Raw genomic sequence first — 24,937 nt, 5'->3', positions numbered from 1 at the left:
TCATCTTGCTCATTTTGGCGAGAGTCCAAGGTTTTGGTGCGTTGTAATGTTCTGGGGGCTGTGCGGAAAATGTGGAAAATGTGGAAAGTCTGATGAAGATGGGGGAGAAGATCAACCTATATATTCTGCCTCCGATTGGGGTGGCGTTCAGAGAGTAGGAAAATTCACGCGAAAACGTCGCACAGAACCTAGAAAAAAACCAATGATGCTGAATCATTGGCCGAAAGACGTCGTACAGTACCTGCATAATCAGGTGTTGTACGGGAATACTCTATCATCTTTCCAAATCATATCCACTCTGTAACGTTCCCTAAGACAAGTCGCCTGCTTCGTCTGCTCAAAAAAGGTTTCACAAATACCCATCCTCGGATTGTCCTTATCCTAGACAAGATTCCCCATCTGCGACCAAGTGTAAGAATGCTGGAATACGACTCAGACCAACCAGGCGGCATAACATCATCCCATTCCATACCTTTGCCACCAAACGATCTCGCACTGCCGCTCTCATCTTCCTCAACCCAAAACATACAAACCCCCCTAATCCTACTTCCCCATTCACGAACTATCATTACTATCAGCCACTTGCCCTTTAAATTAAATCCACACCGCCGACATTCCCCAATCCCCACCCCATCGCCACAAAAGGCGACCCCCCTCCCTCCTCTCCGCCGTCCGAGGCAGTCCAACATCGCGCGCTTCCGTCCGTCAAGGGTTATGGGGTCTACCATCCCAGCACCTTCAAGGATATTACCAACGATGGGGCGGGGCCAAAAAAATTATGGGAGTGCATCACCAATCTCTCGCCACAAGCGCATTGCACACGTATAGTTGGGTTGTCCTCCACGCTCCTGTGCCGGCACTGCCAGAAGATTTTCTCGTCGAAGAGCTGTGTGTGGTGAGATGGGGCGGGCAAAAAGCACTGAACGTAATCAAAGTGGCGAAAACGTTCGCAATGCCGCATTCTTGTGAGGGGGTTGGAGGTGTTGGGTTGGGGGGTAAGAAAGAATGGGAACAGCATAGCATATGCAGCAAGGCCAGGCTGGTGATCCCATGCAGGTTGGGTTGGTGGGGGTCGAAGCTGGTCCTGCCTTTACGTTGCATTACATTACAGATATTATCATATATACTCATACTACCTTCATCTATACATATCACGGCCTCGCTTCCAGGACTTAGCTCACGCCTCCAGACATGATATACAGCGCCTGATCACTGTGCACGATTGAGATCACCAGTCGCCCCCACAACCGTCATCCCCGTCGTCGTAACGGTAGTCTGCTACCGCATAAGACTCTTCCGCTACATACTCCTCTGCGTACCCCTCGCCATCTTCAGCGACTGCGTAATTAGTCTCCTCGTGTGCTGTCTCCTCATACCCTGCGTCCACCCCATCACACCCTATTCCGTCGTAGTCAGTTTCCTCATGCGACGCCTGCGCATACGTCGCGTCGGCATCCGCATCATACTCAGTGGTAGCGGTGGCGTAGTCGACGGAGCCATCGGAGTTGTATTGTTCGTCTGTGACGATGTAGTCTGTGCTGCCGTCGCTGTTGCATTGGGTTGTCTTGAAGGTGTAGTCGACGGTAGCGTCGGTGTTCGCGTCGTAAGTGCCTGCGCATGAATGTTAGTCTGTTTAGTAGAAGATCAGAGAAATCATTTTCAGTGTTTAGAGGAGGGCACAGGGAGGAAGCACTTACCATACTCTCCCATCTCAGTGTTATACCCACTCGCGGTATCTATAGTATCGTAAACGACTATATTTACATCAACCTCCATGCAGAAAATGGGGGTAAAGGCGGCTCACCAAATTCCCTACTCTCATCATAAATCCCACTACTATTGTTACTCTCATATACAACTATAGCTCCGTCAGTATCCTCAACGACTTCTTATTCTAAAAGGAGACTCACCCCACAGACCATCCGTATCATAATAGCCCCCCTGTTGTTGCCCTTGGACCCCCTGCTGGTCGTAGAGATACATCCCGCCCGCACCGGCTGCGACACCCGCGCCTCCGGCCAAGACCGCGGCACCACCAGGCCCAATCTCCCCGCCCATTCGATAACTTTGCGTAGGCGGAGGTCTTTGCGGGTAACCGCCAGGACGTTGCTGCTGCCGGACATGGAGCTGCTGACTCTTCATAGCGGATTTTGCGGTGCTAGCGGCGCCACCTGCTAGAAGGCCCATTATTCCACCTTTCTTCGCTACTTTACCGCCTTCACGCTGCTGTGTTGGGGGTGGCGCGAAGGATTGAGCTAAGGGGGAGGGCCCTGAGAATTTGGGCGTTGGAGATGTGGGCCTGTTGAAAGAGGTCGTTGGGTGGGCGGGCCGGTGGATTGGGGGCGAGTTGGTGTTGTGGTGTCGTAGGGAGATAATGTGGTGGAGTATTGGGTGAATGGAGGTTGTTGATAACAGAAATTGGCCGCGCTGCGGGCGGAGTCGGGTTGTTGTTGAACTGGATGTGAGGTGGGTGACGGCTGGTTCAGGAAGTAGGATGTAACATTCGATGGAGATTGACCTAGGCCATTCAGGGCCGGTCGGGGAGAGGATGATGGCGTTGGGTATCCTGTGAGAGCAGATTGCTGTTGCTGCCCTGGTATGGTCCATTGCGTTGCTCCGGTGGAGATGTTTGCATAGTACCTGGACATGATTGGTCAATACGCAGGCAAATTGAGACGGTAGGTGACCTTACCATGTCCGATGCCGATCATTCCATATCGCTTGCCATCCTTCAGGTAGCTACTAGAGTCAGAATTGGTTCTGTGTGGTGTTGTCATGATGCAATACCTTTGGCTGCTGTGGGAACGTGGGTAGCAAAGGGTCTGTTGGTGGAGTGGGAAGTGCGGGCTGGGAGAAGCCTAGCTGCTGGAAAGAGACAGGCGTTGATGTATAGACTGACATGGTGAATGGTTTGACAAGATAGTGAGGATGCTCCAGTGAGCGTGTCTGCAGAAGTCTGGAAAGCTTTTAAGAATTGAAGACATGTTGAAGGGGAGAGCGAATATATCTTGAACCGATGCCGCTGTGCGCATGCAGAGGCTTCATGGTAGCTCTGGGCGGGTGACAACGCGCTGTCTAGAAGCGTTCTGTGGCTTGAGGCGCAGGATCAAGGGCTGAAGCCATCTCGTCCCTTTGGTGTTATGGCCGGATTGGGGTTGTAACAGTGCGTGACCGGACCGTGACTGCAGGGCAGCATCTGGTGCCATTTCAAGGTCGCATCTGGATCCAGCCCTTTGAATGCAACGTCCAAGAACGCCGGACATCTGGCGCTTGACCGGATTGAGGTAGCTGCCAAGACTCTAGTCGCTTGGCGCGCTTCCCCTAGCGAAGCCACCAAAATACCATCTTAAGACGCATTTTCCTTTCACAGGTCCATCGTTGCAGGAGCATCGACCATGATTATCGCCTCATCGTCCTCGCTAGCTCATGGATCCAACCCAGATGTGAGATGTTGTGTCCAGATGTAATTGTCCTTGCATTTCGTCATACCTAACGAAAGCTGCTTGCATGGCCCCTCTCTGGTCTGGAAACCTACATCCCACATTCCAGACCGCTGTCTCTGGCTCTAGCAAGTAAACTTCATGTTGACAAAGATGTCACTAGCTGTAAGTGGCGCCGTCGAGGTGGCACTAAGTATAGAAAGTGGCCCATCGTTAAGCTACTTCTCACCGTTTTTGATGAATTGTTCTGGGAGTTGAGTGCAGAATTGGCATTGCAAGACTAACTCGTCATGGTAGGGCGCGTTGATCTCGCATCACTACCATGGATATCCTTTCCGATGCTCCTGCAACAGTGGCGGAGAACTCAGACTTCGTTCAAATCAAGAGGGAAGAAGGGGCTGCCAAAATGCTCGCGCAAAGAATCATGAGATTTTCATCTCCCATTGAAGGTTATTATCCAAATGTCTCGCGCGGGGCTTTACTCTACGAATTTTTTTAGGCCTTACCTATCTGCCCTGGAGGCTTAGGTGGTGTGCCAGCACGATAACGCATTGAAATAAATGAGTCTTCAGGCAAGTGTTGGACAATTTTCCGCAATCTTGCCTCTCGAAGACACACCCCTGACAGCTTCGGCTCGGCAAGGCCACATTTGTATGCTATTTAATTTCATGATGGGAACGTACGTCCCCTATAGGATTTCTCAGCTGCCTACCCCGTCCTTTAAATAAACCACAGAATGCCATACCACCGATCCCCTTCCTTCTCAGCGCACAACTCTCACTTCTAAGCGCCCCAAAGTCTCACCCCACCAGCCCCAGCCGTTTAATTTTCCAGCGTTTCGTTTCGTTTCGTCGGGTCTCACGGCAGGGTTGAGTGCTAAATATAGCTTTACATACCGGGGCACGGTGCCCCTTTTCCTTTCGAGTGGGAACGCTACGATTATGCTGCGTATAAACCCCCCCGGACTGTGTTCAATTCTAGGCGGGATGGAGGATGGCTCCACTTCCATGGCCTGTGCTCAGGGTAAAACCACAAGATCCGTGCATTGATGAAAAAGCTTACAGCTTGCATTGACGAGTACATTGAGGAGGGTGTATGAGCTTGACTTGAAGATAGACTCGATATAAAGACCTTAGAATTCCCAGTGCATGTAATACCGTACGGCACCTGCTGTTCGACTAAGATATTCCAGTCATGCAGAATGCGCGAGGCGTGGAATAAGCGACGAGCTCCTGTCTTACGCCCTAGCCGATCTGTTACAGTGATTGGTAGTCGTGGGAAGAAAGACCTCGTGCGTGCCTAGAATTTTTGAATCTAGCTTAACGACTTGTTCTTTTGATTATCACAAGTACAAGTCCTTGATTGACGAAGCTTTGTCTTCCAGCCTTTCCTTCCTGGGGAAGTTGACGCAGACTAATCCCACACGACTCTCAAAGACCCAGAACTCCATTCATCAGCCAGCAATGTTCTTTCCCCCCTACCACTGGCTTCCAACCACTGCCCTCACACTATCATATCTCACAACAGCACTCGCAGCACCCACGCCACAGGCCCCAAACCCCAACGCGACCACACCCACCGCAGCCTCCCCATCCCCGGCCCTCACCCTCCCCAAACTAAAATTCTTCCCCAGATTCCGCACGAGTCTCGCCAACGTGGGCGAGGAAGCGTACGCCTCCTTCGCGGACATAACGCAAGCGGAAGCCACAATCGACGGGTGGCCAGCGCAGCGGATCCTGGACTGGATCGGGCTTGGGATCGCCGCCTCTACGGACCCGAACACGGACCCCGTCTCCGCCGACACGCCCTCGGAAGTATTCGAGCTGCACCGGGCGGACATACTAATAGACCTGGCCAAAGAACTGGGGTTGGGGCACGATTACGGGAAAGTGCTTAAACGGCCTTTGCGGGAACTGAATGCACGCTCGGCGTCGTTGGCGGTGAAGGAGAAGCTGAAGCGAGCGGGGACGGAGATTATTATGCTGCAGTACGGGTTGCGAAGTCCGTACATTGCGGAGTTCGCGGAGGTGTTTGAGAAGATGGAGCCGTTGAGGGTGATTGGGTTGATCAATCAGATTAAGGATGAGAGAGGGGAGGGGGAGGAGGAGGGGACGAGGGTGAATCAGGATAGTACGGATGAGGAGATCTTGAATTGCGTCACTGTGAGGGATGAGGAGGATTTTGTCAGGTTGGTTGTCGAGCAGATCCGGACGGATTGGAGCAGAGTCACGTTTCGGCCGGATGATCCGATTTCGAAGGTGCTTGAGGCGGCGGAAGCTTTGGATGGTGACGGTGGGGGGTTGGGTAAGACGCTAGGTATATCAGCTGTGGTGAGCAATGTCACGGGTCTCACGAGTCTGTGATTGGAGGTGTGGCGAGGGCGAGTCGTGGCAGCCAATGAATGCGGTATGATGCTCTCCAGTGTAGTTTTCTCGCAGAGTATGGTTCGATCAACCAAGCTCACTGCCCCGTGATGTGACCAACTATCATGGAGGTAATACAAAGAGTGATACAATAGTTCTCGTGACTAGACCACCGTCTAGGGGCGCAATCGGCGGTGCATTGTTCGCTTGTGACCGTGTAGTCGATAGTGCCATTAGTAATGCACTGCTCAGTCGTCGTAGTGTAATCGAAGAAAGCGTCTGCGGTGTTGGTGGTGGCGGTGACTGCATATGGATGTCAGTCTACTGAGTAAAAGATGGGAAGTACTGGCTAGAAAAAGCCTCGCTGCTAGAAAGAGATTGGGGTCGATGTATAGACTGCCATGATCAATGCCCTGACCAGATACGATGTTTTAGTCTCTTAGTGCGCTCCCTTTCGCGAGGCCTCCAAATCCCATATTCGAGACGAGGAGCATCGAGAATGATATGCATGATAGCGATGCACGACCAACACACGCTCCCATGATGAGTCATTCTTGGAATGTCAATGCTGTACTCAAACCCCTGAACAAGGCGAACAATAGTTTAAATCAACATGAATCCGTTTCATTCCATAACTATGTTATTCATGGGTGCATACATCCATTTGTGCAGTTCACTACGAGCGGGGGTAAAGGGGGTTGCAAACACGCAATCAGCCATTTCAAATGCCAAGTTTCAATCGATGGGATATCATCCTCCGCCCCATTCGCCGTTCCGTTTCCAAATGACCCTCCCATCCAGGCTAACCTTATGCATATGTATATATCCATGTGTTTCCCCAAGACGTTGACCACTAAGTCCAAGAAAGAAGAGCGGGGCCGTGAGCTGCCTCCCCACTCTCCCCCTTTCTCCGGAATTCATCTCCAGAGCCATTCCCAGACTATTCCCACCCAGGTGTTGCTCAAGTACCTGAAGAATGTACCCACCCAGCTTCTCCGCACCCGGTTATAGCATCTCTCCAGCAAAGTCAAACTGCCAGTCGCAAGCATATTAGTACCCACACTCAGCAGCACATAACACACAATCACAAGAGCAACAACACCACTCACGCCCCGTCCCATTGTCTCTCAAACAACCTCCAACATCTCTCGCGCAACCTCCTGCATCTCTCCACCCACCTACCACTCGCACACACATCAGCACACACATTCAGCACCACACAACAACAACAACAACCACAACAACAACAACAACACCACTCACGCCTTCTCCCCTGCACCCTCAATTCCATTCGCCTCCGCAATCTTATCCAACCTCTCCTGATGCGCAGCAGTCAGATTTCCTCTTCCACCCGCAATCGAGCTCCTCGCACGTGCAACACTTGCACTCCTACTCGCAGACGTGCTCCCATAATTCGTCGGCTTCACACTCATCGAGCGGCCATTATTCTCCTGACTCGCCTTGGCAAGTTGCTGCGCGAAGGGACTACGCTTGCGCAAGACGGGACCGTACCAGTAGATAACGTAGACGGCGGCGACGAGGACGATGGAGATACAAAAGAGGATCATGAAGGCGTCACTGAGGTGATTGGGTGCTGTCGTTTTCTCTTTTGGGCCGATGTTTTGGAAGAAGGGCGTGGCAGGCAACGTGAGGATACCGGCAAGGATGTCGCGAGACCAGCCGTTGCCGCCTGTTGCGGAGGCGGAGTATGGGCCGTAGGCGCAGATCATGTAGTCGATTGTTGCCATGTAGATGGCATAGTTAGCGATGCCGATGACGGCGGCGAAGACCATACTGCCGATCCAATGAAGGGGTGGACCTGTGCAGGTGTATCCGTAGCCCAGTAGGCCGATGGGAAGGCAGGGAGCCAGCCAGAGCAGAAAGTAGAGGCGAGATTCGTACTGGGCTTTTTCGTCGCCAGGGTGCGCTAGGCGGTCGTGCTTGTTGCGTTTGAAGGCCGGGATGAAGGCGGCCCAGGCGATGAAGTAGCCGATCAGGATAGGCAGGAAGGCGAGACCGATGGCGAATGGCTTGAAGTTCCAGAGCTCGTACACGAGGGCGAAGGATTGAATGAACATGAAGATCAGCGCGTCAGAGAAGCCGGAGAGTAAGCTGAGGGTGAGCACGATCGGTTCCGTCAAGAACATTTGGAAGGGTCGCAGCCAGGTGGAAACAATTTCCTTGGCGCTGAATCGTTCCTTGAATGGCTGCGTCTCACTCGGACCATAGATATTGAGTCGAGGGTTTTCCTTGCGTTTCTTCTTGGCGATTCTATCCACCATGATAGCTGTGCGAGTTTCGGGAACAACGAGGAGATGTACGAGTTGGATGGCGCCGCCAAAGATCAACTGAATCCAGATGGACCATTTCCAGTCAAGGAATTGCTCGGTAAAGCCGCCGACGACGGGACCCAGGATCGAACCTCCGACGGAGGAGAAGACGACAAAGGCGACGGCATACTGTTGGTCCTCGGCTTCCCACAGATCTGCGACCATTCCTAGGGTTACCGATCCTCCTGCGGTCGACAGACCGCCTAGGGAGCGACAGACCAGAATGGTACCGAAGTTGGGGGCCAGGGCGACGGGGATCTGCCAGAGGTTGACCAAAAACAATGAAGCTTGTAGAACGGGCTTGCGACCGAACTCCTCCGACCAGGGCGCCCACAGCTCGCATCCGAAGGCGTACGTGATGAGGAAGAGGGCAGCCCCGAGACGGGCGGCTTGCTTGCTGACCCCGAAGTCATAGGAGATACCGTTGACGGCATTGGAGTACAGCGAGGTGTTGAAGTTCATGGAGGTTTGTACGAGGAAGATGACAGTCAAGATGGACCATTTCTTCCATGTGGGGAAGCAGAATCCTAGCTGTTCATAGACCTCGTTCTCGTGTAGCTCTTCTCTTTCTGCGTAGGGGAGGTCTTTGGCGTGTGCGACGTGCTCAGGGAGCATGACAGGCGCCCTTGGCTTTGGCTCCGCATTATCGGACGAGGAGTCGTCAGTGGATATGGGATCCTTTCAGTGCTGTTAGCGGAGGATCTCAGCGGATGTGTATTGGGGCTTGTACCTGCAGGGCGACCGACATGATTGCGGTGGTGCGTGTTGATAGCTGTGACTGTAACCGTAAGGTGGGGCGGCAAGATATGAAGAGATAGCTAAGATGGTGTCGTCATGTAGCTTTGTTGCTGATGGTCACCGGATACCGTGGAGAGCGGCGGGTAGGGACGGGAGGAGGAGGAGGTGGTCGACAGGCAGTCACATGCGGCACCGGTCGATGGTGGCGAGTGAGATGGAGAAGGATGTAAGCAAAGACTGGGGCAGCTCAATTATATACAAAAGATGGGAGAAGAAGTGATGGAGTAGTTGAAGTGGAAAGAAGAAAGAAGCTAGCGGGCGGACAATAGAATTTTGTGGGGAGCAAACCAAAAATGAGAAATCATGTGAGTGAGTGTTGGATCCGGGGAATTGAAAATGGGGTGGGAGGGAAACTAAAGGGTAGACGTCATCCGAGGCTGGAGCTGGGTAGCGTTGCGAGGGACAACATCCTGCAAACAGCAAGGGAGAACACACCACCCCAAAGGAGATATCATCATGATAGTCATCCTAGCCGAGTAGTAGTAGTAGTAGTAGATGAGTTGGTGGTTGCGACAGCAGAGTCTGCAGGTATGTTCGTGGTGGGTGTTGGTCGTTGGCCACTCACGACCCTCCAGCCTCTGACCAACTTCCTGTCGCGTGGCCAAGCAGGAAAACTCTTCGACCTGCTGACTCATCATCTCGACCAATCGCAAGATCAGACGCAGCCCTAAGCCTTCCGCGATCGAGATTCGGCGTCGGAGAGGGACAAACTAAGGGCTACGCTAGGCCCAACTAATGCAGGCTGGTGTCAGCTAAGGCGGACTAAGTGCGGGGTCATGCGCCGCACTGACGCCCCCGCCTAACCCTTTCCAGTAAAGAGCTGAATGCTCCCCTAGCTACCGTTTCAACTCTTCAAAGTCTGCACAAATCTCTGTGCACGGAAAGTCTCCTACTGGTCAGATGTCCATCAGCCTTTCTCTTGCCCTTGGCAGCTTAATATCTATATACGTTTCATAGATCTTATATGAGCGATTTTCCTCAGGTACAGAGATGAAATTTTCAACCGCATCCAGACTTCTCTCCGCCCAGTCTACCGCGATCTCAATCGAACCCTCCAATGGGCATACTTGAGCTCTTTTCAATGATCGACTTTTTGAAGCCTTGGTACTTACATCGAAGGATGGACAACTCAAGGGTACCTCCCAGTCCCCAATCGTGAGAGTTCACTTCAGCCTCAATCGCTGCCAAGATACCTCCACATGAACCTCGTCCAACTGCTAGACTGTAACACTTGCGTTCGACTTGTTGTCTCCTGGCTCTGTTTCTGAATTCGTCAGAGCCTCCGTTCATCTCACTCCAACTTTGCATGTTTCAGTGGTCCATATGATCAGCCTCCTTGGGGCCTAACATCCAACATCTGCTACGCCGTACACCGTCCTCACCACTGCCTCAAATCGATCGAACAAGCGCGCTGTTGCTGACCCCAGATGAGGGAAATTAGCATCCATGACTTTGACATTCCCCAGAAAATTCTGACATGAAAATTCAACTCGCTATGACAGCTTTGCACCGCAAATGCTGTTCATGATGTGATGCGATGCGAAAAAGTGCTCAAATGAGCTAGCAGCTTTTACAGGCAAGCTAGATATTGATTACGAAAGAAATTCCCATATTGCCAAAGCCACATCATGAATGTCCTTCCACAATTGGATGCACCAGAACATACTTATTCACACCGACCAAACAGATCTCTCATGGTGGCAGAACAACAGTCCAATAAATCCAAGCATGCTCATGGCGGTCCTCAATTGAGCACATCTGAATGATTCTAGACCTTCAGAGGCCAGCCCCGAGGATTCCCCGATTGGCTTCAACAAATAGTACCCAAGGATTTCTCCATCCATAGTCATCGCATACGCCATCATTGGCCAGAGAATCTACGTTCCACTGGGGTTACCCAGCCACGGCCATAGCATTATCTCCACTTCATCAACACAACAATACCAAAATGCTTTCACCGACCACTGCATATTCGCATCACGCCATCCATGGCCATCTCAATGAACCACACTGCAGACCCACTGGCCCTCCCTGACCATGCCATGCCCTCGCACGCCATCCCCATCCATCCCCGCCCTCTAAACCAGTCACAACAAAAGCCTCTCTCAATTGCGAGTGCCTTCATTCCTTCATCCCTCTTGCTGCAACAACCTTCTCCCCCACCTCCACTCATCTTAACAACCCACCATCCTCCCCTTCTCCCCCTCCTCATCCGTCGCAACAATGCCCGCCCTCCTCTACATGCCATACGACGAGCCATTTGGAATTCCGCCGCCCTACCTACCCCGCCCACCCCGCCAAAACAAACCTCAACCCAACCAGAACAACCCCAAACCATCAACCCCCCGCGCCCACTCAATAACCCTCCCCATCCCCCTCCCAATCCCGCAAACCCAGCAAATCCCCCCCTTCCGCCGCCGACGTGGCCAGAACTCGCCCTCCCACATGCACGACGCGCCACCACCCCACCGCCATGAGCAGAGTGAGAAAACTACCTCCTCCCCCTCCCCCTCCTCCCCCTCACCCTCCCCCTGCCCCTCACCCTCAACCTCGACGACGGAGAAGGGCAGTGGCAGGGGCAGGGGAAGGGACGGTAGGGGCACGGGTAGGGCTGGATGCTGGACAGGCGTCATGCGCGCGATTTGGGCATATATCCAGCACTGCGCGGAAGAGCGGGGACGGTTGGAGGAAGCGAAGGTGCGGTGGTTGGGCGGTGAGAGGAGGGTGTGTGTTGATGAGGAGGGGGATCTTGGTGGGTGGTGATGAGAAGGGGGAAGGAGGGAAGGAGAGAGCGGGGCGTGGGGAGGGAAGGAGAGCGGGGGAGGTGGGGGAGGGACGGGGGAAGGGACTAATTGTAACTGCAGTGAGGGGAAAGGGCGAAGTAGTCGCGTGGGTTAGAAGTGGCGATGAATGAAGCGTCTTGGGCTGGTGCGGGGTGAGGACGAGTGGATGTAGATGGGATTGATTGTTTCTCTGGGCAGACCTAGTGTTCATAATTTACAAAAGTGTGTCTACCAGACTATGCCTTTCCCAATCCGTTGGTACAAACTACCCTGACCTTCCCTTCCCCTCCTCACTTCATCATTGACGAACAATCACTCATTCATGCCCCCCATCAGCCAAAACCCCACACGGCCCATTCGAGTAGTAGCTGGGAAAAACATCGTCCTGGTCAAAATCCAGCGACTCCGTCCTAAAGAAAACCCCGACGTAGGCTCTGTTATCGCACGTCCTACTATCCGCCTTGATATAATTCTGGCACAGCTTCTCCTTCGAGCTGAACCGCGAGTATTCGCACCCTTCAGACTGATAGCAGACGACGCAGCACTCGTACGGGTCGTCCGCCCCGCCAACAGTGACTTTCGTCGTGTCGTTGTGGAAGAGGTAGTCGTTAGTGAGGAGACTGGTGTTGTTGAGCTGGGGGCCAAGGACGTTGGTGGGACGGCAGGCCTCTTTGATGGTTGTTGTTTGCTTGCGCTCGATGAGCAAGGTTGGTTCGACGGTGACGGTGGAGGATGCGACTGCAGTAGCAACAGTGAGGGTTTGTGTTGTCGTCTCAGTGACACGGGCATTGAGCGCGATGGTAGAGGTTGTAGTATCCAGGTTTGTGATTGTGGAGGTGGTCGTTTTGGCGTTGGGGAGGTGGACGGTTGTCGTGGATGTGGGGACGACGGAGGTGATGCCGAGGGTGTAGTAGATACGATGGTAAGAGCGGCCTAGAGGTGAGTTAGTGGCTGTGCGTCAGGGAACGGGGAGGGGGAAAGTGGGCCGCACATGTAATCGCATCGGGGAAGATCAAGTCGCTCCCGTTCTGCCCTCCTGAAGGGAATGATTTCTGAGGGAACGATTCTGGTTTGGCTTCGAGAGACTGATTGAGGGGAATTGCATGGCCCAGGGTTGTGTCATTTGAGGAGTGCTGTATGTTTTCAAAGTTGTCGGGCGTTGGGACGATGATAGTCGCGATCGACGTTGTAGTGTCGTCTAACGTAGATGTAGCATTTATGTACGTGACGGTGCTCTCAGTTGTCGTCTTTATGAGCGTCTCTGTTGAGATGTACGTGTCCGTCGGCTTCAAATCAGTTGTCACTACAGTCGTAAGACGGTCAATAGTCTTGTTGGCGGTGTGCAATAGCCTGCGATCCGTCTTCGTCGAGACTGGGGTGCTAGTGTAGCCGCTAAGCTCGACGAATTCGGGAGCCAGCACTTCGCTGATGATGACCTTGGGAATGATATGCTGGCTTGTGCTTGCCAATGTGGTCATGCAGTACTCTTTGATACTAGTTGTAGAATTCATGGTGTTGGTGACCATGCTTTGAGCAAGGACGGTTGGTACGAAACTCCCAAGGGAGAGATAGCTTGAGATCCTCATCTTGAACGTTGGTTGTAAGTGCTTTGCAGTTGCTAGAAAACTAGATGAGAAAAGTGGAAGCTGAAGGAGAAATATATAGTCAAGATTTTACGAATGAAGCTTTCCCTCTCCTGGTGAAGAAAGCCATCTCTCTCAACATCAATGAAATAAGGACACTCGACGAAGCCAACAGGACGCCCAAAAGGGTTATAATTATATGGAGCTGCGCTAAACACGTCCTTGAAAGATGAGAACGAATCAAAGCCGCCTTTCGACGAACATAAGCACGGCATGGCGCTCTGGAATTGAAAGTCAAAGCGATGTGGCAGCGGCAGGCTTGTCCTCGAAATGTCAAATCTTGCTCTCTGGCTTCGACAGAGGCAGCCGAAATGCGAGGTGTAAAGCGAAGAACATTTTGAAGGCATCATCTGCCCTAAGGAATAGATATAGCGTTTAGCCTGAATCGAACGACCTTTTCTGGCTGCATCCTCAGGTAACATCTATGAATGTATGTGAGAGGATAGTATTCGTCAATCACCAATCGCAACACATGAGGCATACTTGGTACCAGGCTTGTCCTACTCGATCTGCTCAAGAGCAGGCTGAGCACATATATCCAGAGTAGTGCCCTTGCGTAGCGTGGGAGCATCGAGGAAAAATTCATGACTTCGATTGGAAAGTGAAAGGCTAAGCACTGACGCAAAGCATCGCCCAAGAAAGTCCACAACGTCCATACGCACGAGAACTCTTTGACATTGTCGTAGGAATGATCCTCGACTCCTCCTGCATGATCGAATGGCTGGACTGAATTGCTATCGTCCACTCTTATCGCAGTGTCATCGCTCCCATCGGAAGCGAAATATGGAAAAGCTGACCATGAAGAGCTCTGCATATCATGTACCTGCAGAGGTATTATTACTCTGAGGCGCCCACTATACAAAGCAACGACGAAAACGAAGCCTGCCGACCGAACGACGTCGTGACAAATGACGTCACCGCCTCGCGTTTTCCTCACCCAACACCATCTCCCACCTAAAAGCTACCAACTTCCATCGCCGTCCTCGCACCTCTCCCCATAGTTCTCACACAGCACAGCCACCTTCCTTCCCTCCTTCCGACTTCCTCTCACCATTCCAGAACCCGCTCGTCTAGAAACATGGTCGAAGCATCCATTCACAAGAGGAGTAAGGATGAAATAGAGACTAGGTGGGGTCAGCTTGGCGGGGGATGCGTGTGCGATGGGGAGTAAGACGTGGTACGCTGAGACCTTAGGGACATCTGAGCTATATTATTAGGCGAGGGGGAGGTGTTGGAAGAAGTTGGGTGAAGGGAGGAAGTGGTGGTCTGAGGACTACTGGATTTAGGGAGAGAAAGTGTGGATCAGTCGTAGGCCTGGGGCAGGTGTCTGGAGGTAGGGGAAGAGCTTGGCTATACTTATTTGGGGGATTGAGAGGGAGGCAGTCTTGATGAGGAGTACGTGAGTGGGATATGGCTGTGGAGAGGAGCCTCAAGAGCCTAGGTTTCCTCTTTGGGGCTGGAGGAGCTAGTACGCTGCAAATTTTGGCACTTGCTTGCTGTCAATTGCAAATGAGACGAGCTTACCAGCGAAGGGAGGGAGGGGGGGGGGTCTACTGGCGAGTGATCTTCATCACAAGGCCTTCTCTACGACCGAATATGACCTGTAGGTTGAGGTACAAGATTTGAGATGATGAGAGGCGACATGATTGACGACGCGTACGAAGTGAGATATGTGGCCAATGCCTAATGTTTAAATCTATTCATCTATTCCCTGCCGGAGATTCTTTATCTCAAGTCTAGTCTATGTGGTCATGAGCACGTCAAAAGCCGACCTTCAACTTCACGCTTTTCCATCCCAGTAGCTCACCATGGCATACTTCCCTGTTCTCGTCCAATCATCCGGTAACGTCTCCTCCACCCCAGGTTTCAACCCCACTCCAACATCTGCCTTGGCCGTTCTTAATGCCAACGTCCTGACGCCCTTTCCATCCTCGCTCTTCCTCGCAAGAGGCCCAATAGCCTCCTCGAAAGTAGTAGTCTTCGGCCAATACCCATCATATACCAACTTCCTGTAGTTCAGATCTCCTTTGTAGATAACCAGATCCGCTTCTGCCAACCTCTCATACAACTTCGGCTCCACAACCGCCATTCTCCCATACGAGTGCTGTGTGGTCCAGAATGGATGGGCTGAGAATCCCAACTTCGATTGCTGTATCAACCCCTGCCAATGCTTGCCCGCCTGCTTTACCTCCTCATAATCCACCGAGTCTATGCCTTCAAACATCGTCCCGTGCGCAAAGCCATTGACCAGATCCGTGAAGTCGCTTGGGTTGACATCGGACACGAACCATGGCATACGTTTCCCGTGCAGCGTCACCTTCTTCGTGAAGCCGCTCTTGATCAGGTAGCTTGCAAGCACTAAGTCTGCCAATAGCTCGAACCCCGCGTTGTCTAGTACGATATGTATTCCTCCGCTCTTGCCCTCTTTCTTCAGCCCTGAGAGAAGCGTCCAGACTTCTTCGGTATCGTCGTCAACGACGTTCTGCCGACTCTTCTCACGTGCAGCTTTGCCCTGCCGACTATCCAGCTCCTCGACAGTCATGCTTGTCAAAAGACTCAAATCCGTCGCGTTGCCCCATAGTGAGATCTGTAGCATTTCTTCGAGTAGCGCTTTTTGCTTTTCCTCGTCTACAGCTGCCGTCGCCTCTGCTTCCAGAGAGGAGATGATAGAAAGGAAATGTTTCACGAGTTCTATCGTTCCTTTCCTGCTCCCGACCAGAGCTTTCACTTTGTCCTTCTTGAACGGATCAAATCTCTGCCAGAGTTCTTCACTTGAGGTGGTAAAGAAGGTGTGGAGGAGACGGTAGAGGTAGCATTCTGTGAAGAGCCAGGGAGCATTCTGCCATGTTGGTGGCTGCGAGAAAGAAGCAAGCTCTGCGTTGTAGATCTCGATGTCTAGATGGCCGAGGGAGGTGGGGAGAGGAGGGAGGATGGCATTGGAAGCCAGGGCGGTCTTGAGGTCTGTGACTTGGGTTTTGATCTTCTGGGCGGCGGCAACTTCCTTATCGTTGAGGTGATTGGAGGGTACGAGGTTGCCATCTATCTCGTCGATGATGTTGTTGAGGATCTTGGGCCATCGAGTGCGGGCGGTCTGGTGAGCGAAGGAAGAGGGGTCACCAGTAGAAGAGACGGCTGGATCTTGTGGGTGAAGATTCGAAACGGGTAGGATTGAGACTCACCTATCTGAGGGTCGCCCTTCTGGAACGATAATAGTGTGGCAAGGGCCATCACGGCCGAGGAGTCGTATCTAATATTGTATTCGTTTCACCGGTGGGCTGCGCAGTTTGATGGAAAGAAACGGCTGTGGATCACCTTTATTGTGGAGGTGTCATTGAATTTCATGCTCATTAGAAGTCATCCTGCTCCGTTTCCGGACCACAAGAAGGATGGTAGCAGAATGCTCTTGTAACACAATCCAAGCAGGGAGTGAGTTTGAACGAGCTGAGCAATAGAAAATCATTGCCAAGGCTTCTTATCTCCGCTTTCTTATCTCCTGGTGGAGCCCTCTTTCTAGTCAAAAATTGACTTCTCTCTTTTCCACAAAAGCGTCTTCATTGTCGCGGCGCTTTGGCTCTCTACGCCGAGTCAAATGAGCATTGATGTCTTCAGGTATCTATGTAGAACCAATAGTAAGAACGGGACGACAGCAGACTATGTGGAACCGCGGTGCACGGTGTCTCTCGCGAAATCGCGTCTGGTCTTTGTTTGGAAGTACTCGAAACCCAAAATGACAATAGAAGTCGTTATAAGAATCGAACGACTACTGCCACTATGGACGATTGACTTCTACCTTGCTCTCATCACTTGCCCTAACAGTGCTATACCTGTTCTGCTCTGTGATATTCTTTTATCTCCGACGGCTCCAAACCACAAGAGAGAATGCCGAATTTGCGTTTCTGGCTCTGCTTGTGCCTGAGTCTACTCGTCTCGACCTCGATATGCTCACCCCTGGAAGCGCATTTGGTCGATCTTAGGTCTATGGTAGCAGCAAAACCTGACATGGAAAGATGCTCATCGCCTCCACCTGGAGCGATCGACTTCACCATACCCTTTGAGCCTTTCAAGAGAGTCAAGGCAAGTCTAGATAGGACCCACGCAGTCCTTTTGCTTCCAATGTTTTCTTACAGAGGGTCAGGTCATTGGCTACTACGACCCTAGCTCCAAAGTCGCCTGCGCGGACAGCTATGACGGCTTGAGAAAATTTCTTGCTCACTGCCAAGGCATGTTCGATCGTGATAGCCCTTTGGTATGCCAAGTCACTCGCGATCCGGACTACGACGGCACAATCACCTTCTTCGCAAAATATCCCGACACTTTCCCCAGGACCTTCCATCTACGAGAGGAGGGGCGGTTCAATGGGAAGCCGTACAAGATGACGATCATGATCGCATCCAAGAATGGCGATGTCATGATTGAGCAAGAGCCTGATGAAAGTGACGAGACTGTTGCACCTGCGACAGTCTCTTGACGGATGTCGTTAAAGTCGAATTGGAGATGGCGTCGGCAAAAGTTTCGTTGTCCATACTTGAGCATTTTCTTCGATTGATATTTACCCAACCCTGAGCTGCTGTGCACACAAAAGCAACAAATTTCATGTACAAAGAAATTGATGTAAGTCGCCCTAGTTGGGAAAGTGGGAGATTGTCCAGACTAGTGAGGCGCTCGAAAGTCTTTCCGTTCTTGTTTTGCTGTCCATTACCGGTGTTCTCCATCATAGAATGATAATGGAAATGCTTTATACCGGCGGCTAAAAAGTCCAATTCGTGTAAATACATCAATCACTATTCTATCTTGCACGCCAATTCTCAAAAAGACTTCCCTGTTTTCAAGCGTCTCGGTGATAAAATCCACAAAGTAATATCTAAATAATAATAGCGGCGGGAACTCCTGACCGAAAGGGATTGACATAGTTCGCAAATGCCCATTATCATCAACAGTAAGCATGCTTTCAATCTCTGCAAATGACGTCCGTTGTTGAATTCCTCAATACAAGTGCAGACATCGCAAGCGCGTGCGTTGGCAGGTAAGCGGTAACAACCACCATCAAAGTACGAGAAATCGATGGCCAATCAAAATACAAGAAGATAATCATCATCAACTAGAAGCAGCTACTATACTCCCATGGCATCTAAGACATCAACCAAAAACAACCTCCCAAACCCAACAAAAACAGCTCCTCCTCATCTAAACCAGACAGACACCAACGCCGTAGCCCAAACCCCCCCTCCCCCCTCTTCCCCTTTTTCCCCACCTCTAATCACCCAACTCCCCCCATCTTCGTGCAATTACACCTATTCTTACAATAACACGCCGGTTTGCAAGGGTAGTTGCATTGGCATTTCTGCAGCTCTGCCACCTTGTCTGGTACCATGTTGTTTCCGTTGCCCCCTTTTGTTGCATCTGCCATGCCTCCCGCATTCCCGTTCTCGTCTGGTTTGATGCCTACGCGCTGGGATGGATGGGGTTGGTGGGGTTGTTGTGGATCTAGGGAATAGATGGTTGGCGGTGACGAGCAGCAGCATGGTTGAGAAGGAGCGTGAAGGGTGGGGTTAGGGGGCTGTGGTGCTGGCGGAGGGGAGTTGGGGGTTGAGACTTTGGTGGAGGTGGTGAGGGGGGTGGTGGGATACATTTCGGGTGTAGTGCTGGTAATGGTCTGGGTTTTGTGTGTGGTGGTGATGGGTGGGGAGGTTTGAGGTTGGATTTAGGATGCTTTAGAGGGAGAGTCTTGAGGGAGAGATTAATTAGGGGTGATATGTATATGCACTACGGGTATTCGAAGGCTTCGAGACATGAAGGCGTGGTTTTGTGTAAGGCTCGCAGGCCGTCGAGGCCCTGAAATCATTGCACGCGTGACATTTCTGGAGTTTGTGGGGCGGTGAGTTGCCTTGAACCGCTTACGATAGTGACATTGCTAGAGATTCGGTCTACGTTCTACTACACATGACAGCTGAGGTATGGTACTGAGGGTTTGCATTTTCAAAAATCAATCTGCTTGTTGGACAGTCTAGCTAATCTGCAATCAAGCCTTGTTGAACTTTTCTGACAGAATATTGCGGATTAATGCTGAAACCGAGAATGGACAGCCTGTTCAAGGCATTGATATAATTTATGTCTGAGCTCCGTGAGTGATAGCTTCTTGCCTTCGCATTCTCATGGCACCTGCGCATTGCTGATTCAAGCATCCTTTTTTTGTCCACCTCATTGCGGAATCATTTCTTGGCTAGCTTTAGCTTGTAGACTTCGAAATCGTCAATCTTTTTGGGGACCTTCAATAATTCACAGTCCTTCGGTAGCCGATTCCAGGTAAACAGATGCTTCCAAGCAGCCACTTGGAAGATGTTAGGCATTTCCTTCACATGAATGATCAATTCCTCGATGAAGCCGTCCTGAATCATTTTTGAAAGTGGTTCCGCCACATCCGAAACAGGAGCAAGTATTCCCATTTTCATTGTGAATGTCTTGAGATGCATATTACGGTCTCGAATAGCCTGGCAAAATCGTTGAATGCTATCTCGACATTCTTTAGGCAGGTGACCGTAATCAAAAGCCCCGAAGATCGATGTGTTTCCGTAAGTCACATGCCTCATCAAATCGAAGCGGGCAGGCGCCTCAATGAGCATACGAACTGCAGCCGTAGGACTTGATGCTGAGTATCGGGGATCGGATCGAAAGTTGCAGCTGTTGTAAAGATAGTGGATAGCCTCACGGTAGATCTGCTTGCATGTCGAGAGGAAGCCTAGATTGAGCCCATCGTTTTCATTGCTGCATTGCGCGTTCTTATCCAATGTCTCCAATATGCCCTCGCCTATGATTTGAGCACCGCGCGGTCTAGAAGTTCATCAGTCTGTTGCCTCTTAGATAGCGAGGAAGTTCAAAATTCACGGGCTATCGAAAAGATTTTGTAGGAATACATAGTCCTTCCTATGTATAGGAGCATATTGGTAAATGATCTGCCGAACTTCAGGAGGTAAGCTCAAGAAAACGATGGCCATGATGATCCGTGGAAGGCTTTGTGGATCTTTACGGAAAGGATCAAAACAAAGAAGTCCAGGTTTGTCAGGAACTCCGAATTCACACTTGATTGTACTTCCGTACAAGTGTTGTTGTTGTTGGATAAGCAACACATCTCAAACGGGAAGACGCGAACGGGCCTTGGCATCATTTGACACAGTGTCATGACAGATAGCACTGAGTCTAATCTGGCTAACAATTTAGAGCATCCTCCATATAAATTCTCAGGATGTAACAGAGGTTGATCATTGCTGATCCCCCGTCACATCCCACCACAAAGACGATCCCTTCTAAGCCTCAACCGCCACAACTCATGCAGACCGTCCTCATTCAGCGACCTCCTTACAACAACCCTCCTCAGCAAAGTCCATTCAAAAAGCCATCCCCAAGCAGCTCGATTCACATCCTTCCGCTCAGGCGCCCGCTCCACATGAATCCGCACCTCTTCAATAAACCCATCCTGAACCATCTCCGCAAGATTTGTCGCAACAATAGCGTACCCAAGCAGCCTCGGCGACCGTAGCGTGAATGTCTTCAGGTGCATATTGCGTTGCCTGATCACAGCGAGAACCCACCTAGGATCATCTTCAAGCCCAGCAAGCATCGACGCCTCCTTTGCGTCGAAGTCGTCTTCAACGTTGTCATCGTGGGTGGGGGGGGACAGATTCTGCCAGGGGAGATTGTAGGTGTCGAATTGGCTTCCACATACCAAATGCCGGACTAGGTCGAAGCGCGCGGGCGCTTGACGCAGAATACGATGGGGAGCTGTGGGATGGTCTGCATGTGTCGAATACAGTCGAAAAGTGCTGCTGGAATAAAGGTAGTGGATAGCTTCGCCATAGATTTGTCTGCGGGTTGAAAGCAATGCGGGGGTGAGTCTGTAGATTTCTTGTTCGGGAAATGGGCCTTGTGTTATGGTCTTCCATCTTGATGGACGGCCGCCGGCATCGAGCACGTCTAGACTTGGAGACGGTCAATGTTTTCAGTCTCTACTCGCGGCTGGATGCTGGACTTGCCGGTGGCGATAGTGGTCCTGTAGGCATATGGGGTTTTTGGTGTAGACGAGAGCATACGCGTAGATCTGTTGTCGGATCTCTAAAGGTAAGGCTAAGAAATGGAACGCCATTGTCATGATATGTGCAGGTTGCCGAAAAGCTCGCTTTGAGGTTAAGGAATGACTGCGAACCTGATGACAAGAAGCAATGCATCTGACGGACATACCTGGTGTGCCACAAGTTTGGAAGGTGTGACATACCGCGATCGTCGTACAACTCGAGACACCAAAAGCTACCGATCGTTACGAATCGATCACATTACCCACATAGCTCAAAACTGAAGAACTTCAGGTCTTCGAGAAGTAAGAAAAGATATTCTCAATCAGTGTTCATAGCTAATCAAGCTGCTTTCGCATAGTCAAATCTCTCCTCATTCACGAAACCCGTCCCTGCAAGCCCCACAAACAACAGCCAACAAAGCACTCCTTTCTCCGCTGCAATCCCTCCTACCCCCCTCCCTCCCTCCCTCCCTCCCCTCAACTCCCCATCCTCATCGCCCAAAAATCCTCCCTCTGCCCCCCCAGCACACCCCTTTCCAACACACCACCGCCCACCACCTTGGCATCCAGCTTCTGCCTATCCCTATCCCTCTGCATAATGCTTCTCAAAAACCCCTTATCCACTCTGGGCAAATAAACCCTGACCTCCTTCACCAGCCCCTCCCTCAGCGCGCCCTCCAACTTCTCCTTCAGCACAGCCTTACACTTCCTAAAAAAATCCACATATCTGAACCCGAGCGTATCCCATCTCAAATCCCTCTTGATGAGCATTTTGATGAGCGAGGAGACTTGCTGGTTGAATTCATGCCCGACGCAGTCGTGCAGTTCGACGTTCTTGATCAGGTCGAGGCGGCAGGGCGCGTGCGTGAAGAATTGGTCCGCGTTGAGGTACGACATTGTCCTGAATTTGTCGAGTTTGAAACTGAAGGTTTTGTCGAGGTAGAGTGAGTGGATGGCTTCGGCGTAGATGGTCTTGCAGGTAGCGAGTAAGGCGGGCCGGAGGTTCAGGTCTGGGGAGCCCATTTTGGCGGGTGTCCAGAGACGGCCGCTTCGAGATGGACAGTCGTCTCGAGTCCTGTGGGAAGATGAGTTAGTGAGGGCGTGATCGTGGGAGGTGGGAGGTGGGGAGGTGGGGAGGGTTGACATGCCAGTGACGAGGACCGTAGCGGTATTGGAGTTCTATTGCTCCTGAAGAGTAGGTGAAGGCGTAGCTGTAGATCATGTTGCGGATTTCTGCTGGGAGGGATAGGAAGGAGACTGGCATTGTTGGTGAGAAGGACGAGAGATAGTAATAGCTCGGGATGAAAACTCTAGAGGACTCGCTGCTTCGATGTTGATATTGTTTGATGACGCTCGAGGTGGGAAGTAAAATAGCTTGAGTGATTTAAGCAAATGGAGGATGGATGTACGACTCGATTGTACGACTTGCCTAGATCTGGCTGTACTACGCGAGACGCGGGGATTGCTGCCAAATGCTATGTGTCAGTTGACCATGACTCTTACGATCCTTAGAAATTTCAACAATGTCTTCATCGCCATTCCCGGCAGTGAAATGCACTGCATATGTGAGTTTGAGTATTGTTCGGACGAAGGCGTTTGGGTCGCAGAGGTGCCATCCATTGTCCACGGCAAGAGCCTATTTCTCAGATGAGTGAAGTGATTACTATTGATAGCATTGGCGTCATCTCAACTAAAATTAACGCCGCGTGAGGTACGCATATTTGCGGTGAAGTAGCTGCGTATCCCAACACTTCTTTCGTACACGCACCTCATCGGCATAAAAACAGGAATTATATGTCCAATCCTCCATCCTCTAATCACATGGAAAGTCTATCTACCAATACATACGTAAAGTGAATCCTCAAAAGACCCCCCCCCCCAATCGTTCCGCCTCAGCCTCAAACCCCTCTGGATCCCCTCACGGTGTCAATCTCGACCACACCGACGGAGTCGCCGAACTCGCCGAACTCGCCGCCGACTGCGTCGACGCCGGCTCATCCACGTTCGCGACGGAAAGCACAAAATCATTATCCTGCCCCAGGGGGCCGTAACCACCCTGATTCAGATCCTCGCAACCAAGCGCCAAGACCTCCACGAGCGTCGTCCAATTCGCAAAAGTGAAAGTGTCAAAAGAAGGTTTGTGGACGACCTGGAAAGTCACCACGCATCCTGATTCTGCGAAGGTTCCGTCTGCAGGGAGGTTTCCGCCATCGTAGATTCGGTCGCGGTATTCTTTCGTCGCGTTGCTGGTCTTGACGCGGTTGAGGAGAGTGTAGCATGCGGCTGTGGTGTTGTGTTTGGGGTGGGCGTTTTCGGCTTCGTTGCAGGTGTTGGGGGATTCGCCTTCGAGGTCGAATTGTGGAATGGCGAGGACGGAAAGGGAGAATGCGAAGAGGGCGGCGAGGATATGGAGCTTCATGCTGCTGATTCTAGGTACCGCCGTACAGTGATATTGATCAGCTCACAGGTAGGCACTTCGGCTGTGGCATGGGGTCTACGGTTCGAAGATCTTGTGGGTTGAAGGAGATATGTTTGCCACATTGTTGGTCCTATCCTGCTAGACTCTTATATCTCGAAGAGTCGATGAACGCCAAGTCACAGTGTTGGAGTCTCACAATCTAACTAAACTGAATTCTATTCAATGTATGGAGAAATGCCGCTATATGTGTGAATGGTTTGCGTTTGGGGCGCATAGAACTCGGCGGCTCAAGCGAACGTTCAGCTGGTCACTCTCGGCAAATTCTTCAACAAAGGTGAGACATCCAACAACGAACCAATCAAATACGCGACGACTCCTCAGGCGATTTGCTCAAAGCCACAGAATCCCCAATCGTTCGGGAGAAGGTGTTGCGGCCAAGCTGATTGTCTCAACTTGTATCTTGGATCCCGCACTCACACGCTACCTTTGATGAAGTCACACTCATGCTCTAGGAGCAAAGCTGATTTAGATTCGAAGTTCGGCTTTTGAATGAAGATCGACAAGTCCCTGAAGCTAATGCTTTATCCACCCGTAGTCCTAAATGGTTTGATTCGCACTGTCCACTCTGCGTCCTGGGAACGGGACCTGGACCTTGTTTCCTTGGTCGCAACGAGTCAAGTGGCATCAAGGCGATAATCTTCGGCAATCCTTTGCAGCTTTCTTGATGGAATGAAAGGGATTTCATCGAACGCCATGATCTCCAGAGACGAAGAAATGATTGTACTGTAGAACAGTGAAACTGGCTTCTTATATCACGGATTGCATGTAAAAATACGTCAACATTGCGCCATGTGGTAATAGTCCAGCATGCAAAGCCTTAATAGAGAGACAGAAACGTTAGACTTACTAGATTTTTCGGAACAACAGAATGTCCCAAGGCAGCCGCCACCATTCAATCGATATGTTCACTGACAGGCCGGTTATCTTCACATCACGCACATCGACCTCTCTATGGAAAATTATCAGCCGGATGAAACAGTGTGGCCGACAGAAGAACTGTCTAATCAATAACTAGCGAGTTTCAAGAGTGTCCTCA

The 24,937-nt window shown here is 51.3% G+C and overlaps 10 protein-coding genes across 10 annotated transcripts; 2 read left to right on the top strand and 8 right to left on the bottom strand.

The window, feature by feature from the left end:
* Positions 1–1,228: 1,228 nt before the first annotated feature.
* Positions 1,229–2,777, bottom strand: KY384_008643 (uncharacterized protein; the record flags this gene model as incomplete). Its single annotated transcript, XM_044817131.1, has 4 exons — positions 1,229–1,611; positions 1,698–1,754; positions 1,911–2,270; positions 2,693–2,777. The coding sequence occupies 4 exons, from the start codon at positions 2,775–2,777 to the stop codon at positions 1,229–1,231; spliced, it is 885 nt and encodes a 294-aa protein (XP_044666496.1).
* A 2,126-nt stretch (positions 2,778–4,903) lies between these two features.
* KY384_008642 (uncharacterized protein) lies at positions 4,904–5,803 on the top strand (the record flags this gene model as incomplete). Its single annotated transcript, XM_044817130.1, has 1 exon — positions 4,904–5,803. One exon carries the CDS (start codon positions 4,904–4,906, stop codon positions 5,801–5,803), a length of 900 nt encoding a protein of 299 aa, XP_044666495.1.
* Positions 5,804–7,062: 1,259 nt separating this feature from the next.
* On the bottom strand, positions 7,063–8,881 carry KY384_008641 (uncharacterized protein; the record flags this gene model as incomplete). The annotated part of the gene is made up of 2 exons (XM_044817129.1): positions 7,063–8,811; positions 8,864–8,881. 2 exons carry the CDS (start codon positions 8,879–8,881, stop codon positions 7,063–7,065), a joined length of 1,767 nt encoding a protein of 588 aa, XP_044666494.1.
* Positions 8,882–12,030: 3,149 nt separating this feature from the next.
* KY384_008640 (uncharacterized protein) lies at positions 12,031–13,300 on the bottom strand (the record flags this gene model as incomplete). The annotated part of the gene is made up of 2 exons (XM_044817128.1): positions 12,031–12,647; positions 12,706–13,300. 2 exons carry the CDS (start codon positions 13,298–13,300, stop codon positions 12,031–12,033), a joined length of 1,212 nt encoding a protein of 403 aa, XP_044666493.1.
* A 1,837-nt stretch (positions 13,301–15,137) lies between these two features.
* Positions 15,138–16,585, bottom strand: KY384_008639 (uncharacterized protein; the record flags this gene model as incomplete). The annotated part of the gene is made up of 2 exons (XM_044817127.1): positions 15,138–16,489; positions 16,537–16,585. The coding sequence occupies 2 exons, from the start codon at positions 16,583–16,585 to the stop codon at positions 15,138–15,140; spliced, it is 1,401 nt and encodes a 466-aa protein (XP_044666492.1).
* A 771-nt stretch (positions 16,586–17,356) lies between these two features.
* Positions 17,357–17,825, top strand: KY384_008638 (uncharacterized protein; the record flags this gene model as incomplete). Its single annotated transcript, XM_044817126.1, has 2 exons — positions 17,357–17,435; positions 17,485–17,825. The coding sequence occupies 2 exons, from the start codon at positions 17,357–17,359 to the stop codon at positions 17,823–17,825; spliced, it is 420 nt and encodes a 139-aa protein (XP_044666491.1).
* A 1,741-nt stretch (positions 17,826–19,566) lies between these two features.
* Positions 19,567–20,349, bottom strand: KY384_008637 (uncharacterized protein; the record flags this gene model as incomplete). The annotated part of the gene is made up of 2 exons (XM_044817125.1): positions 19,567–20,185; positions 20,240–20,349. 2 exons carry the CDS (start codon positions 20,347–20,349, stop codon positions 19,567–19,569), a joined length of 729 nt encoding a protein of 242 aa, XP_044666490.1.
* Positions 20,350–20,630: 281 nt separating this feature from the next.
* KY384_008636 (uncharacterized protein) lies at positions 20,631–21,494 on the bottom strand (the record flags this gene model as incomplete). Its single annotated transcript, XM_044817124.1, has 2 exons — positions 20,631–21,330; positions 21,490–21,494. The coding sequence occupies 2 exons, from the start codon at positions 21,492–21,494 to the stop codon at positions 20,631–20,633; spliced, it is 705 nt and encodes a 234-aa protein (XP_044666489.1).
* Positions 21,495–21,665: 171 nt separating this feature from the next.
* On the bottom strand, positions 21,666–22,445 carry KY384_008635 (uncharacterized protein; the record flags this gene model as incomplete). The annotated part of the gene is made up of 2 exons (XM_044817123.1): positions 21,666–21,700; positions 21,953–22,445. The coding sequence occupies 2 exons, from the start codon at positions 22,443–22,445 to the stop codon at positions 21,666–21,668; spliced, it is 528 nt and encodes a 175-aa protein (XP_044666488.1).
* An 895-nt stretch (positions 22,446–23,340) lies between these two features.
* KY384_008634 (uncharacterized protein) lies at positions 23,341–23,841 on the bottom strand (the record flags this gene model as incomplete). Its single annotated transcript, XM_044817122.1, has 1 exon — positions 23,341–23,841. The coding sequence occupies one exon, from the start codon at positions 23,839–23,841 to the stop codon at positions 23,341–23,343; it is 501 nt and encodes a 166-aa protein (XP_044666487.1).
* Positions 23,842–24,937: the final 1,096 nt, after the last annotated feature.

This window comes from Bacidia gigantensis, assembly GCF_019456465.1.
Source record: "Bacidia gigantensis strain McMullin 20006 chromosome Unknown contig_295, whole genome shotgun sequence".
NCBI classification, from domain to species: domain Eukaryota; kingdom Fungi; phylum Ascomycota; class Lecanoromycetes; order Lecanorales; family Ramalinaceae; genus Bacidia; species Bacidia gigantensis.
The sequence above is the reverse complement of the archived record's forward strand: the minus strand, read 5'-3'. Positions and strand labels throughout refer to the sequence as shown.